Genomic DNA, 13,175 nt, shown 5'->3' with positions numbered 1-13,175 from the left:
TGCTCAGGGCACCCTGCCTAAAGCAATCTGAGATGACTGCTACTGGTGCTGGGCTTGGAGATTCCCAGGTGAAGCCAAACTGTTAATATTGGCCTGCTGCTGCTAGTGCTGTGTCTGGGGCTCACTGAGGCCAGCTGTTGTTCTTTGAGGAGATTCAGGAAGTTTGAAGCATGAGCCAAGACCAGCCATTACTATGGAAAAGCGGTTTGGGGTGGGGCGGGGTCTCTGAGGATCTCCAAAGCGGGTCAGTATTAGCCAGGTTGATGGAGTCTCAGATAGGGCACCAGCTTGCTGGCTCTACGGGAGAAAGGATTTAGAAAAGGAACAATGGCCTCTGCTTGCCTTGGTGCCAGACACTTCTGTCCCTCCCCGTACACCACTGGTGCCTTTCAAGCTGCTACCCCTGTGCTGGAGCTCAGAGGGAGTGAGTCTGGAGCTCAGTAGGTGAGTCCGAGTGTGGGTTCTTTAAGAGGAGCTGCTTGGGGCTCCAGCAGTTTCTTCCACCAACTTAATCCCTGCTTACTCTTGCAGCCAGAAGTTGTGTGGACTTATCTTCCTAGCACTGGAATTCCGGCTGGGCCCTCGTGTGGGCCTGGGACTCCTCACTCCTGAGATAGCACTCCCACGTTTTCCTTGACCACATGTGTGTGGGACCCGCCAGTTCCCATCTGTGCCCCTCCTACCAGTCTGGATGGATGTGGTTTCTTTAATCCCGTAGTTGCCAGACTTCCACTCAACTCAATTTCTGATAGTTCTGAATGATGATTGATATATATTTTAGTTGTAATTTTGATTTGGTTGTGCAAAGGGGCAACCAGGTCTGCCCATGCTGCCATCTTGACTGAAAGTAAAAATTGTGAAATTTTATCAAGTGCTTTTTCTGGGCCCTGGCTGGGTAGCTCATTCGGTTAGAGCGTGGTCCCAGAACGCCAAGGTTTCAGATTCAATCCCCAGTCAGAGCACATACAAGAATCGACCTATGAATACATCAGTAAGTGGAACAGCAAACTGATCTCCGTCTCTCTCACTGTTCCCCCTCCCTTCCTCACTCTTCCTAAAATCAATAAATAACTGAATTCAAATGCTCTTCTGCACTTACTGAGATGGTTGGTGATTTCCCCTCTTTATTCTGTCAGTGTGCGAACATGGTGAATTACATCGGTGGATTTTTAAATGTCCCATCAGTCTGGCATTCACAGAACAAACCCCAACTGATGGTGATGAATTCTCTTTTATATTTCACATTTGATTTGCTTATATTTTATTTAGGAGTTTTGCATCTCTGTGCATAAATAAAATCACCCTCTACTATTCCTTCATGACATTTCTTTGTTGAGTTTTCTTCTCAAGTTTCTGCTGGTCTCATTTTAAAAATCCAGGCAAGCCCTGGCCAGTGTGGCTCCGTTGGTTGAGCACCAATTCCCACTCGGGGCACAGGCCTGAATTGTGGGTTCGATCCTTGGTAGGGCGCCTCTGAGAGGCAACCGATCAACATTTCTCTCCCTCTCTTTCTCCCTCCCTTCCCCTCTTCCCCAAAATAAGTAAATAAAACGTCGAGCAATGTTTTCGCTTTGCTGTTCAGTGAAAGAGTTTGTGTAAGTCTGGCAATTTTCTCTTCTGTAATTGGGAGAACTCACCGAGGGCCCCTTCCGGGCCTGGAGTTATTTCCTTTGTCCCTGTGGGATCTCATTTTTTGTTGTAATTGGCAACACATACTTATGAGTGAAGTCGAGCAAGTATTTTGTATATTGAAACAGCCATTTGTAGCTCTCTGTGTTCTAATGGGTCCTATCCCTGTCCATCTTTCTAATGGATATTTGGTCTTTGACATTAAATATTTAAGAATGTAAGTATTTTAAAAGCCAGCCCCATATCACATTACTTACTGAAAGCATTTCCCCCCACGTTTTTCTTTGGTCTTTTAAGATATTTTCCACATAAAAATTTAAATTTTTATGTGTTCAAGTGTATCCACTTTTTTCCTTCATGGCCCCTTGATTTTACATCACGCCTGCAGTAGACTGCCTCACTCTAAGAATATGAATAAAACATTCTTGTGTTTTGTTATGATAGGTATATGGGCTCATTTTAAACTCTGACAAAAATATTTGTTCCAACTGCAATTTACTTTGGTGTGAACAGAAAGATAAGGATCTCGGGTTATTATTTTCCCAGATGGCTACCCACTCGTTCCAATACCAGTTGTTAATGACTCATTCTCCCCCCTGGTGCAGTACGTCCTTTAGCCGAGACCACGTGCTCGCTTGCGTCTCTTCACTGGTGGTGGTCGGTCTGCGCCCCAACCCGGAGCAGTTTGAGCTGCTGTACCCTTATCATGTGTCTACAATGTGATCGATGCGTTCAGCTGGGTTTTTTTCTTACAAAGGAACCGATGTAATTTGATGAGAAATGGAGGCCTCTGTCATGAATGATGCTGGAGCAATTGTGCGGCAGCTATTTCAACTTTTCCATTCCGCCCCAGGTGCGCCTCGCGTTCATTTGTGCGCACGTGTGCTGTGGTGGAGGGCCAAGTCCAGTTTCCCCGCCCGTCCACCCTGTGTCCACCTTTGGCGTTTCCTCTGCGAGGGTCCTGAAGCACTAGTACTTCAGTACTGGCGTCTGTAGAACAGGAATGACTACAGCTCTCCTCCACTAGGGAGAATTGTATAAATGAACACGTGCAAAGCAGTAGAGCAGCCCCCAGCCCACGGTCTGCGCCACGCTGTTGTTACAGCGACCTTGTTATTGTCTTGAGACAGACGTTCACGGGTAGGAAGTCATGCATGCGGAGCCGCTTTAAAACGGGGTCGGCGCTGCAGTCCCGGAGGGGCTGCCTAGCGCTGCTTACGCTCAAACTTCGGATGTTAACACTGGACAAAATAACCCTTGGCCTGGGCTTTGTATCCCAACCATCTGTTCCTAATGACAAGAAAGCAGGCACGAAACTGTTCCCCTCCTTCCCCACCCACACCCGGCCGCCTTCGCCTCCTAACTGCGCCGGTTTCTGCCTGGGTCGGTGCCCCCGGACTGCGGTTTGCTTTCGGATCCCGTGTTGCCTCTCACCTGGGCCTGTTAACCTTTTATCAGGTTAACACATTTAGGGGAGTAGTGTTGTGGGCTTTTTTTTTTTTTTGGTCTGGGTTCTTTGTATGGTTGTTTGGTTTTTGTCAAATGTGTCTTCCGTCTCTATGGAGACCACCCTGTGACCCTTCCCCTTCCTACAGAGCCTGGGAGTCTCCCCTGCAGCGGAGGCGCCTGTTCAGTTTAACGCGGCGCCGGGTGGTTTATTGGGGCTCCTTTGGTGAGCTTCACAGGCACGAGTGGCCCGTGTTTGGCTTCGCCAGGCCTGTGGTCAGTGCTGCTCCGGTTTCACGAGGCGAACGTGGGCATCGTCTTCCCTCCACTGCGAGAGCTCAACTGGCAGGGGAGGTCTCTGGTCCTCGTAGCAGGACAAACTTCACCTGTGGAACTTTCTAAAGGTGCACTGCAGGTAGGCTAGTGTCCCCACAATGCCCTACATTTTTTTTTTTAATTTCTCACCCGAGGATAAGTTTATTGATTTCAGAAAGAAAGGAAGGGAGGGGGGAGAAAGACAGAGAGAGAGAGAGAGAGAGAGAGAGACATTGGTGTGAGAGAGTTCATCAGCTGCCTCTCATATGCTCCCCAACCGGGGACTGAACCCACAACACAGGCACGCGTCCCAACCGGAAACAAACCCGCAAACTTCTGGTGCGCAAGACAATGCTCCAACCAACCGAGCCGCCCAGCCAGGCCAATGTCCTCAATTTTTTAAATGGCCATTGACGTGTCTTGATCTTTGCCCCTTCTTGGGTCTGCATGTCATTTATACTCAATGTTGCCAGATTCAGCAAACAAAAATATAAGATGCCCAATTAGTTTCAGAAAACAACAATGTTCTTAGTATAAGTATGCCCCAAGTACTACAATTATATTGTCTTAAAAAGCAATATATTTTGTGGACATTTCCGAATGTATTTGAACAAAGGTTAGTGATCTTTTATAATAATTTGTATTCTTTTTTAAAATATATTTTATTGATTATGCCATCAAAGTTGTCCCATTTCCCCCCCTTCATTCCCCTCCACCCTGCACACTCTCCCCCACCCTTCCCTCCCTTTAGTTTATGACCATGTGTCACAAGTTCTTTAGATTCTATATTTCCCATGCTATTCTTGCCCTCCCCCCATCTACCCTCTACCTACCATCTATGCTACTTATTCTCTGTACCTTCTCCCCCCTTCTCCTCCTCCCACTCCCCTGTTGCTAACCCTCCAGGTGATCTTCATTTCTATGGTTTGCTCCTGATCTAGCTGTCCTCTTAGTTTGCTTTTGTTTTAGGTGTGGTTGTTAATCACTGTGAGTTTGTTGTCCTTTCACTGTTCATATTTTTTATCTTCTTGTTCTTAGATAAGCCCCTTTAACATTTCATATAATAAGGGCTTGGTGATGATGAACTCCTTGAACTTGATCTTATCTGAGAAGCACTTTATCTGTCCTTCCATTCTAAATGAAAGCTTTGCTGGATAGAGCAATCTTGGTTGTAGGTCTTTGGATTTCATGACTTGGAATACCTCTTTCCAGCCCCTTCTTGTCTGGAAGGTCTCTTTTGAGAAATCAGCTGAGAGTCTGATGGGAACTCCTTTGTAGGTGACTGTCCCCTTATCTCTGACTGCTTCTAGAATTCTCTCCTTCATTTTAATCTTGGCTAATGTAATGATGATGTGCCTTGGTGTGTTCCTCCTTGGGTCCAACTTCTTTGGGACTCTCTGAGCTTCCTGGAAGTCTATTTCCTTTGCCAGCTTGGGAAAGTTCTCCTTTATTATTTGTTCAAATAACTTTTCTACTTGTTGCTGTTCCTCTTCTCCTTCTGGTACCCCTATAATTCGGATGTTGGAACGCTTAAAGATGTCCTGGAGGTTCCTAAGCCTCTCCTCATTTTTTTGAATACTTGTTTCTTTATTCTTTTCTGTTTGGTCATTTTTTTTCTTCCTTCTGGTCCACTCCATTGATCTGAGTCCCAGATTCCTTTTCATTACTATTGGTTTCCTGTGCATTTCCCTGTATTTCAATTAGTTTAGCCTTCATTTGTTCTTCTAATTTGCGACTAAAATCAACCAATCTGTGAGCATCCTGATCACCAGTGTTTTGAACTGTGCTTTGAATCTGATAGGTTGGCTATCTCTTGGTCGCTTAGATTTATTGGCTCTGGAGCTCTGAGCTGTTCTTGAGCCATAATGTTTTGATCTGTTCGCACCTGTTATGTATGAGGGGCGGAGCCTTAGGTGTTCACCAGGGTGGGGCAACCCAGGTCACTGGGTTGTGACACTGTATGTGAGGGCAGGGTGAAAGAGGGGCAATGGCATTATTTCTGCTCTCTCTCAGATTTCTGTCCCCTCTGCCACTTCCCACAAGCAAATCTGGTGCTGGTTCCCAGGTGGGTGGGCTTGTGCACCCTGCAGGACCCTGTGGGTCTCTCCAACGAACTCTCTGTGAGCCTGAGAGCTTCTCCTGGCACCTCAACCCTGTTCCAGTCACTGGGGCCCTGGCCTGAGTGGTCTGTCTCACTGCTTGCTCCTTTGCCTGGTTTATCTGCGCACGAATGTGTGACCGCGGTCAGCCAGCTGCCTTGTGCCCTCACTGGGTCTGCCCGTTGCCACCCCAGACCTGGGATTCGCCAACCACCACCTGCGCTCCTCCGCTCCTGGGTCGAGGTCCAGCTGATCTTTCCTGCCTGACCCTGCTCTGCTGCTGACTCTGCCCCTCTTACCGGTCTGGATGAACGGTTCGTTGTTGTCAGACTTCACTACAGTTCAATTTTCTGTGTTTTTCTGCATTTTTGTTACTAAAACTTTGTTGTCTTAGGCAAGGGAGCTAATAATTTTAACTTCCTCTATATCTTAGGTTGTTTTCCCATTTTCATTTCTTCTTTTGTGCATTCACACTTCCTCCGTCTTCCTGACTGGCTAGCTAAATAACTTGCCAAATTTTTTCCAAAGACCTGTTGTTTCTGGGTTCCATTGTATCCCTTTCTCCTTCAAATTTTACTATGTCCTTCCTATTGCTTTCCTGCTTGTTCTGATTTCTCCTTTACTAACTTCTTAAATTAGTTGCTTTATTTATTTTGATTCCTATTAATCTAACCATTTAAGGCAATACATTTTTCCATGACCCCTGCCTGCTTCAGCTGCACCCCGTGGGAGCTGATCTGTGCTGACATCCATGTTGTTTTGAAAATGCCACAGTCTCGGGTTGTTTTTTTTTATTGATTATGCTGTTACAGTTGTTCTATTCCCCCTTTATTCCCCTCCACCCTACCCCCCATCCCCACCATCACCCCCCCCTTTAGTTTATGACCATGTGTCTCAAGTCCTTTAGATTCTATATTTCCCATGCTATTCTTGCCCCCCCCCCATCTATTTTCTATCTACTGTCTATGCTACTTATTTTCTGTACCTTCTCCCCCCTTCTCCTCCTCCCACTCCCCTGTTGCTAACCCTCCTTGAGATCTTCATTTCTATGTTTCCACTCCTGACCCAGCTGTCCTTTTAGTTTGCTTTCGTTTTAGGTGTGGTTGTTAATAACTGTGAGTTTGTTGTCCTTTCACTGTTCATGTTTCTTTAACTTCTTTTTCTTAGATAAGTCCCTTTAACATTTCATATAATAAGGGCTTGGTGATGATGAACTCCTTGAATTTGATCTTATCTGAGAAGCACCTTATCTGTCCTTCCATTCTAAATGAAAGTTTTGCTGGATAGAGCAATCTTGGTTGTAGGTCTTTAGATTTCATGACTTGGAATACCTCTTTCCAGCCCCTTCTTGCCTGTAAGGTCTCTTTTGAGAAATCTGCTGACAGTCTGATGGGAACTCCTTTGTAGGTGACTGTCCCCTTAGCTCTTGCTGCTTCTAGGATTCTCTCCTTCATTTTAATCTTGGCTAATGTAATTACGATGTGCCTTGGTGTGTTCCTTCTTGGGTCCAACTTCTTTGGTACTCTCTGAGCTTCCTGGATTTCCTGGAAGTCTATTTCCTTTGCCAGATTGGGGAAATTCTCCTTTATTATTTGTTCAAATAAGTTTTCCACTGGTGGCTGTGCCTTTCCCCCTTCTGGTACCCCTATAATTCGGATATTGGAGCGTTTCAAGATGTCCTGGAGGTTCCTAAGACTCTCCTCATTTCTTTGAATTCTTTCTTCTTGACTCTTTTCTGTTTGGCCATTATTTGCTTTCTTCTGGTCCACTCCATTGATTTGAGTCCCAGTTTCCTTTTCATTGCTATTGGTGTCCTGTGCAATTCCATTCATTTCAATTAGTTTCGCCTTCATATATTTGTCTAATTTGTCGGTATAATCAACCAGTTCTGTGAGGATCCTGATCACCAATGTTTTAAACTGTGCGTCTGTGAGTTTTGCTATTTCTTCATCGCTTAGATTTATTGGCTCTGGGGCTCTGAGATCCTCCTGCGCCATTCTTGGTCTGTTCGGGCCCTTTAAGAAGCGGCGCCTTGGATTCCCAGGTCGCTGGGTTGTGACGCTGTATGTGGGGGCGTGGCCCGAGCGGGGAAATGGCGACCCCCTCTGCAGCTTCTCACAGCTGGGTGTGGAGGAGCAGTGCCTTAGGTGGTTCACCTGGGCAGGCCGCTCAGAGTCGCTGGGTTATGACGCTGTATGTGGAGGTGGGGTCAGAGCAGGGAAATGGCAGCGCCCTCCACTGCCGCTTGCCGTGGGGACCTGCCGGCCTGGTCCAACCGCCCACTCCCTCGCCTGTCCACCCTCGCACAAATGCGCAACCTCAGTCAACACACAGCCCCGGGCCCGGCTGTCTCCCCGCGGTCGCTCGCCTGGTTGCTCGCTGGGTCGCTCACTAGGTCTGACCCTGCGCCTGGATTCCGCGGGCCTGAGTGTGTCTGGCCGAGTCCTCCTGTGCAACCCTGCTCCGCCAGCCGCTGGTTTCGCCCCTTACCGGTCAGGCTGAAGAATTTGTTGTTAACGGACTTCTGAAAAGTTCAATTTTCTGTGTTCTGGCTGTGTTTTCTGTTGCTAATATTTAGTTTAATCTTGGTTGTGTGAGAAGGCACGGCACATCCACCTATGCCTCCATCTTGGCGGAAGTCTCTGCATTCTTTTTACAGTCTCGGTTTTGATTCCCTCTGTGTGATAGGTTTGGAGAGCCGGTGTTGGGATGGCTGGCTGGGCTGGGAATACCTTGCCGGGGGGGTCCAGCTGGGGTGTGGGCAGGGGCTGGACAAGTCCCCTGGGGCAGGACGAGCAGGGAGGGAGAGAAGTGGGCTTCTTCCCAGGGCTGCAGGGACCCAGGGCTCTGGGCTGCCTGTGGCTGGGGCAGGTGTGTTTGTCCAAGACTCGTCATTGTCATGAGTGTGGAATGGAACAAGATGGCGGCAGTGGCGAGAAGGCAGAGAGGGACCCAGGGCCGAGCCATGTGGCTGGAGGGAGAGCAGAGAGTAATCTGGGAAGGCGGAGTGGCCGACACCAGAGAGCTTCTTGCTGCCTTAGGACTGGCTTCCTGGTTTGGTGTTTCAAGTCTGAGCTCCCTGTGGGCCCACGTGCTCTGAAGGAGGTAGAGTGGGCATGTGGCCTGAAGCTCCAGAGCCTGGGTCAGGTTTCCCAGGCTCTCACAAGTGGTGATTGAGCCTCCAGGTGGGTGACAGCCCCAGGGATGAAGCCCCTCTGCTCTGCTTCTGTCTAAGCCCACCTCTTCTGCCTCCCCTGACCCCTGACCCAGACTTGCCCTTGCACAAAGTCTGCTCCCCGAATGGCCTCCCAAAGCTGGACCCAGGGAGGGGTTGGTGGCTTCCAGGTGGCCTCAGTGCATCCCAGAGTGTGCTGTGGTCCCCGACCTTTCTCCCAAACCTGCCAGATTACTGCCTCTTCCCTCCCAGTCAAGCCAGGACCAGGGATGTCGACCGCTCGCCACCCATGTGGCCAGCTAAGTAGCAGTCCTCAAGTCTGTCCCCGTCCCGATGCATGGAGGCTATGAAGGTTGCCTCGTACGGCAAAGCGACTTTGTGACTGAGTTAAGGCTGTGAGACGGGGAGATCATCCTGACCTCTCTGTGGGGGCCCTGTCTGTCCTTCAGTGTCCTTATACTTTCCGAAGGTGCCTTCCCCACCTAGACTGGCCCAGAGCAGGAGGAGATTCCACACACACAGAAGGGAGGATGGAGAGACACAGCCACAGGTCCGGGAACACCAGCAGCCTCCAGTAGCTGGAAGAGGCCGAAGGAGTCTCCCCAGAGCCCTGGGGGAGCGCGGCCCCACCCACACCTTGACTTCTGCCCAGTGAGACTGATTTCGGACCCCCAGCCCGGGAGAGAACAGATTCCTGCTGTTTGGAGGCGCTCCGTTTGTGGGCTCCTGTCTCTGCAGGCACAGAGAGCGAACACGCGCCCCCATCCTGCTGGCCCGACTCCAGGACAGAGTGGGAAGTGAGGACTCAGAGGTGACGCTGCTCCGCCCTGCCAGGTAGAGCCGCGCCCCCAAGGGGTGTTTGGGGTGACAAGGGAAGCCCAAGTGCCCTCAGGAACTAGTGTGGGGTCCAGTCAGTCCAGCGAGGATCCCCCCAATGTGAGGGTGGCCCACCTGCCAGCAGGCAGCGCTGTTCACAGAATTTGGGGGCTCATTTGGAGCAGCGGTTCTCAATCGGGGCGATTTGGTGGCTCGCTGTTGGGGACGGGGTGCTGCTGCTGCATCTAGGGGGTAGAGGCCAGGGATGCTGCCCCACACCCCACAATGTGGGGACAGCCCCTGCGGCAAAGAATGCGTCACCCAAAGTGTCAGCAGTGCCCAGGGGGAGACCATGGGCTGTTGGGCCAGGCTCTTAGGTCTTGCTGCACCCAACACTCTCCTGGCACGCGAGGCAGGGCTCAGAGACAGGCCTTGGCCAAGGGCCCCCGGGCCACACCCTTGCCTTTTCCCCAGTAAGTGGCCCCCAGCAGCCACATTTTGGAGCCCCAGCAAGTGATGGGGGTGCTGCTTCTATCCAAGGGTGGCCTGGATGGGCCCAGCTGCCTCTGGGCTGCAGCTGCCCTGTTCTACTATGGTTAATCGGAAAGGGTTATAGGAACCAGTGTGATGCTTTCTGAAGGCCCCTCCCTCACCTCAACCCTGAATGAGGCTGTGGTCGGCCTCTTCTTTAATCTTGAACGGGAAGATATACAGCTGGGCAGTGGGGGCAGGGGGAGGGTGGGCCAGGGCCTGGGGGAGAGGCCTGGGGAAGGCCGGCAGGGCCAGGGCAGGGCCACCAGAAGCTCTGAGGGAGGGCTCAGCCCCCGTCCACAGTGTCCCCAACTCTGGCTACCCAAGGCTGACTCCCCAGCCGAGGGGCCCAGGTCCTGGAGGAACACTCAGTCTCACAGTCATGGCCGTGGCCAGCCTGGGCCACGCACTGACGTTGAGCCAGACGCCAACTCTCAGGAGCAGCCTCCTCAGTAGCCTGCGGCCTCCCCCTCCTTCCGCGGGTCTGCGGCGGCGTACACACAGGCCCCATCCCGGGACACGGCCTGGACCACGTTCAGGAAAAAGGGCCTGCTGCTCGCGCTCTGGCCCCGGAGCTGGAGCCCCCGCTGCACCTCCTGGAGAGGAAAGAAGGCGGCTGATAGGTGAGGGCAGCTCAGTTCTGTCTTCATGGTGGACAAGGCCCAGGCTGGAACCTGAGAACCCTGACTGAGAAGACAGGGCTGGATGGGGTGGGGGGTGAGGATGGGAGTCTATGTTTCCCACTCTAAAGGCCCTGAAGGTGCTGGCTGCTGTGGCTCAGTGGATTGAGCACTGGACTGCAAACAGAAAGGTTACTGGTTCGATTCCCAGTCAGGGCGCATGCCTGGGTTGCAGGCCAGGTCCCCAGTGGGGGCTTGTGAGAGGCAACCACACATTGATGTTTCTCTCCCTCTCCTTCTCCTCTCTCTAAAATTAAATAAAGTCTTTAAAATAAAAAGGCCCCAAAGGAGAAGCATGATGGAGAAGAATCACCCAGCGCAGAAAGCACGCGAGATGAGCACTCATTTCTGTCCCGAACCCGAGGAAACCAGCAGGGCCCGCGGTCTCCAAGACTGCTCTGCACAGCCCCCTGGCCAAGCCCCAAGGCCCTGAGAAACAGTGGCTCTCTGGACCTTGGTCCCTGGGACTTCTTGTGAAAGTCACCACCCAGGGTCTAGGAATCTCTCCATGGAAGGTCCTAGAGTCCAAGGTCCATGGAGAATTGTGTTCACAGAGTAAGGACAAGGCCAAGGCGAAGAGCCTGAGAAGACCCCTAAGGGAGCACGTGACGTACTTCCTTGGGGAGAACCCCGACCGGGCAGCGAAGGCCTCGGACTCTGAGAGTTTGGGCCTGATGGGTGGAGGCCCTCCGTCTCCTGGCCCCAAGACCGAGCTTCCCAGGGCTGACCCACCCCCTTGGGCTCCAGGCCTCTCCATCTGTGGTTAGTGGGGTGGTCTGAGGGCAGGAGCGGCGCCTAACAGGAAAGGCCGCTTTGAAGATCTTGAACCCCGGCTGGTTGAACGGACCCTGGGCATGAAGCCTGGAGCCTTGAAAAGCTGCCAGTGTTTGAATTAGGTCCTAGCAAAGGGCATCTGCCAGCCCGGAGGAGCTTCGAGAAGGCTTCCCCGGGGGTGCAGGTGGGGGGGAATCAGCCCCCAGACCCGCTCGTGCAGGGGGCCGAGAAACAGCGGTGAGGGCAGCCCGATGCCTCAGTCCTCTGCAGACTTGCTTGGGAATAATCAATTCTTTTATAAATAAACTTGCATGTACAAGGTACGAATCATAGGAAACAGATCATCATGGGGAAGAGTCTGTGAGGCCACTGCCCGGAAAACTAGCTTCTGGAGGGAAAGGTGCAGACAGCGCCAGGGTCAAGGTGCTGAGGTGCTCAGCCTGGGGGAAGCCTGACCACCACCCTGCTCTCCACCTTGGAGGCCACGAGACTGGCCTTGTGCCTCCCCGGCAGTGCCGCTCAATTCAGGGTGCCCAGAACTGACGTGCACTTGGCTCTGGAGCTGAGACCCATGGGGGCTGTGAGCAGCATGCACTGAGGTGCCCCACCTGGAGGTGGCTCGGACCTCAGCCTCACCTGGCTGAATCTGGACTCGTATTCCACCTGACCCTTGTCGTTCACATGCAGGATGGGGGCTGCAATGGCTGCTCCCAGGTCAAAACCAAGCCACAGTTTGTTCACGATGGCCTGGGGGAGAGAAGGAGGACGCAGGGTGGGGGGGCAGCAGCCACCCCCACCGCCCCTCCCTGCCCGCAGGAGAGCAGGACAGCAAGGTTGCCCGGAGTGGGGACGTTCCAGCCAGGAGCCCCCCGACTCACCTGGGCCACAGCAGAGATGATGAGCTCCCCACCAGCCCCTCCGATCACCAGCTTCGACCCCTGCGCTGCGTTGACCAGGATGGAAGGGACCATAGATGATGGGGGCCGCTCACCTGGAACTGGAGCCCAGATGGGTGTCACCGGCAGCCAGAGTCCCCAGGGCTGCCCCTCCATCTCCGTCTCCACTCGCACCTCACGAATGCGGCCAGGTGGCGTGGGGTGGCTGCTCTGGGAGCCTCCATGCTGCACGCACCCTGCCCCGCTCCCCAGAGGGGCCCCGCACTCACCCGGTCGGGGGGCCACCGCGGAGCCAGGCCGGCGCCTCCAGCAGAGGTCCAGGAGCTCATTGTTGAGGAGGATGCCTGTCCGCGGTGAGTACACCATCGCCCCGAAGCTGCGGAGGCAGACGCGGAGCCCAGGCTTAGGCTGCAGGCCCCTGTGGCCCACACCTGGCGTGGAGGCCCGCTCCCCAGCCTTGCAGGAGCCCCTCACTTCAGTGGCAGCCCTCCAGCATGCCACGGCTGCCGTTTTCTCCCTGGCACCGTCCCCGAAGACCCACCCGTGTGCCCCAGTCAGGCCATCCTCTGGGTAAGGCCCATCCCTTGGTGCGTCCTGGCTCAGGGCCACCCGTGGCCAGCCTTGTCAGCAGAGCTATGAGGGGTGTAGAACCCCTTTGACAGAGAGGAGAAAACAGCAGGAAAAGCAAGGTGCTGCCCCATGGAGACAACCAAGAAGAGGCCAGGGGTTGGGAGACCAGCTTGGGCGGAGGAACAGGCGTGGGAGGGGGACTCAGGTCCCGGAGGCAGAGGAGTGGGGGTGGCCTGCCTGCCCG

General features: G+C 52.7%; 1 protein-coding gene across 1 annotated transcript in view; it reads right to left on the bottom strand.

Annotated features, from left to right (window-relative positions):
* Window positions 1-7,213: 7,213 nt before the first annotated feature.
* The window catches only part of GGT5 (gamma-glutamyltransferase 5), a 29,831-nt gene continuing 23,869 nt past the window's right edge, over window positions 7,214-13,175 (bottom strand). The window contains exons 9-12 of the mRNA XM_037158820.2: window positions 12,631-12,737; window positions 12,344-12,462; window positions 12,102-12,212; window positions 7,214-10,607 (exon numbers count right to left, since the gene is read on the bottom strand). Of these exons, the coding sequence (XP_037014715.2) occupies window positions 10,461-10,607; window positions 12,102-12,212; window positions 12,344-12,462; window positions 12,631-12,737 (484 nt within the window). The 3' untranslated portion in view covers window positions 7,214-10,460. The remainder of the gene's footprint in view (window positions 10,608-12,101; window positions 12,213-12,343; window positions 12,463-12,630; window positions 12,738-13,175) is intronic.

Source organism: Artibeus jamaicensis, unplaced genomic scaffold (genome assembly GCF_021234435.1).
Source record: "Artibeus jamaicensis isolate MK-2021 breed Jamaican fruit bat unplaced genomic scaffold, CSHL_Jam_final contig_1128, whole genome shotgun sequence".
Classification (NCBI taxonomy): domain Eukaryota; kingdom Metazoa; phylum Chordata; class Mammalia; order Chiroptera; family Phyllostomidae; genus Artibeus; species Artibeus jamaicensis.
Note: the sequence above shows the minus strand (reverse complement) of the source record. Positions and strands in the feature narration are given on the sequence as shown.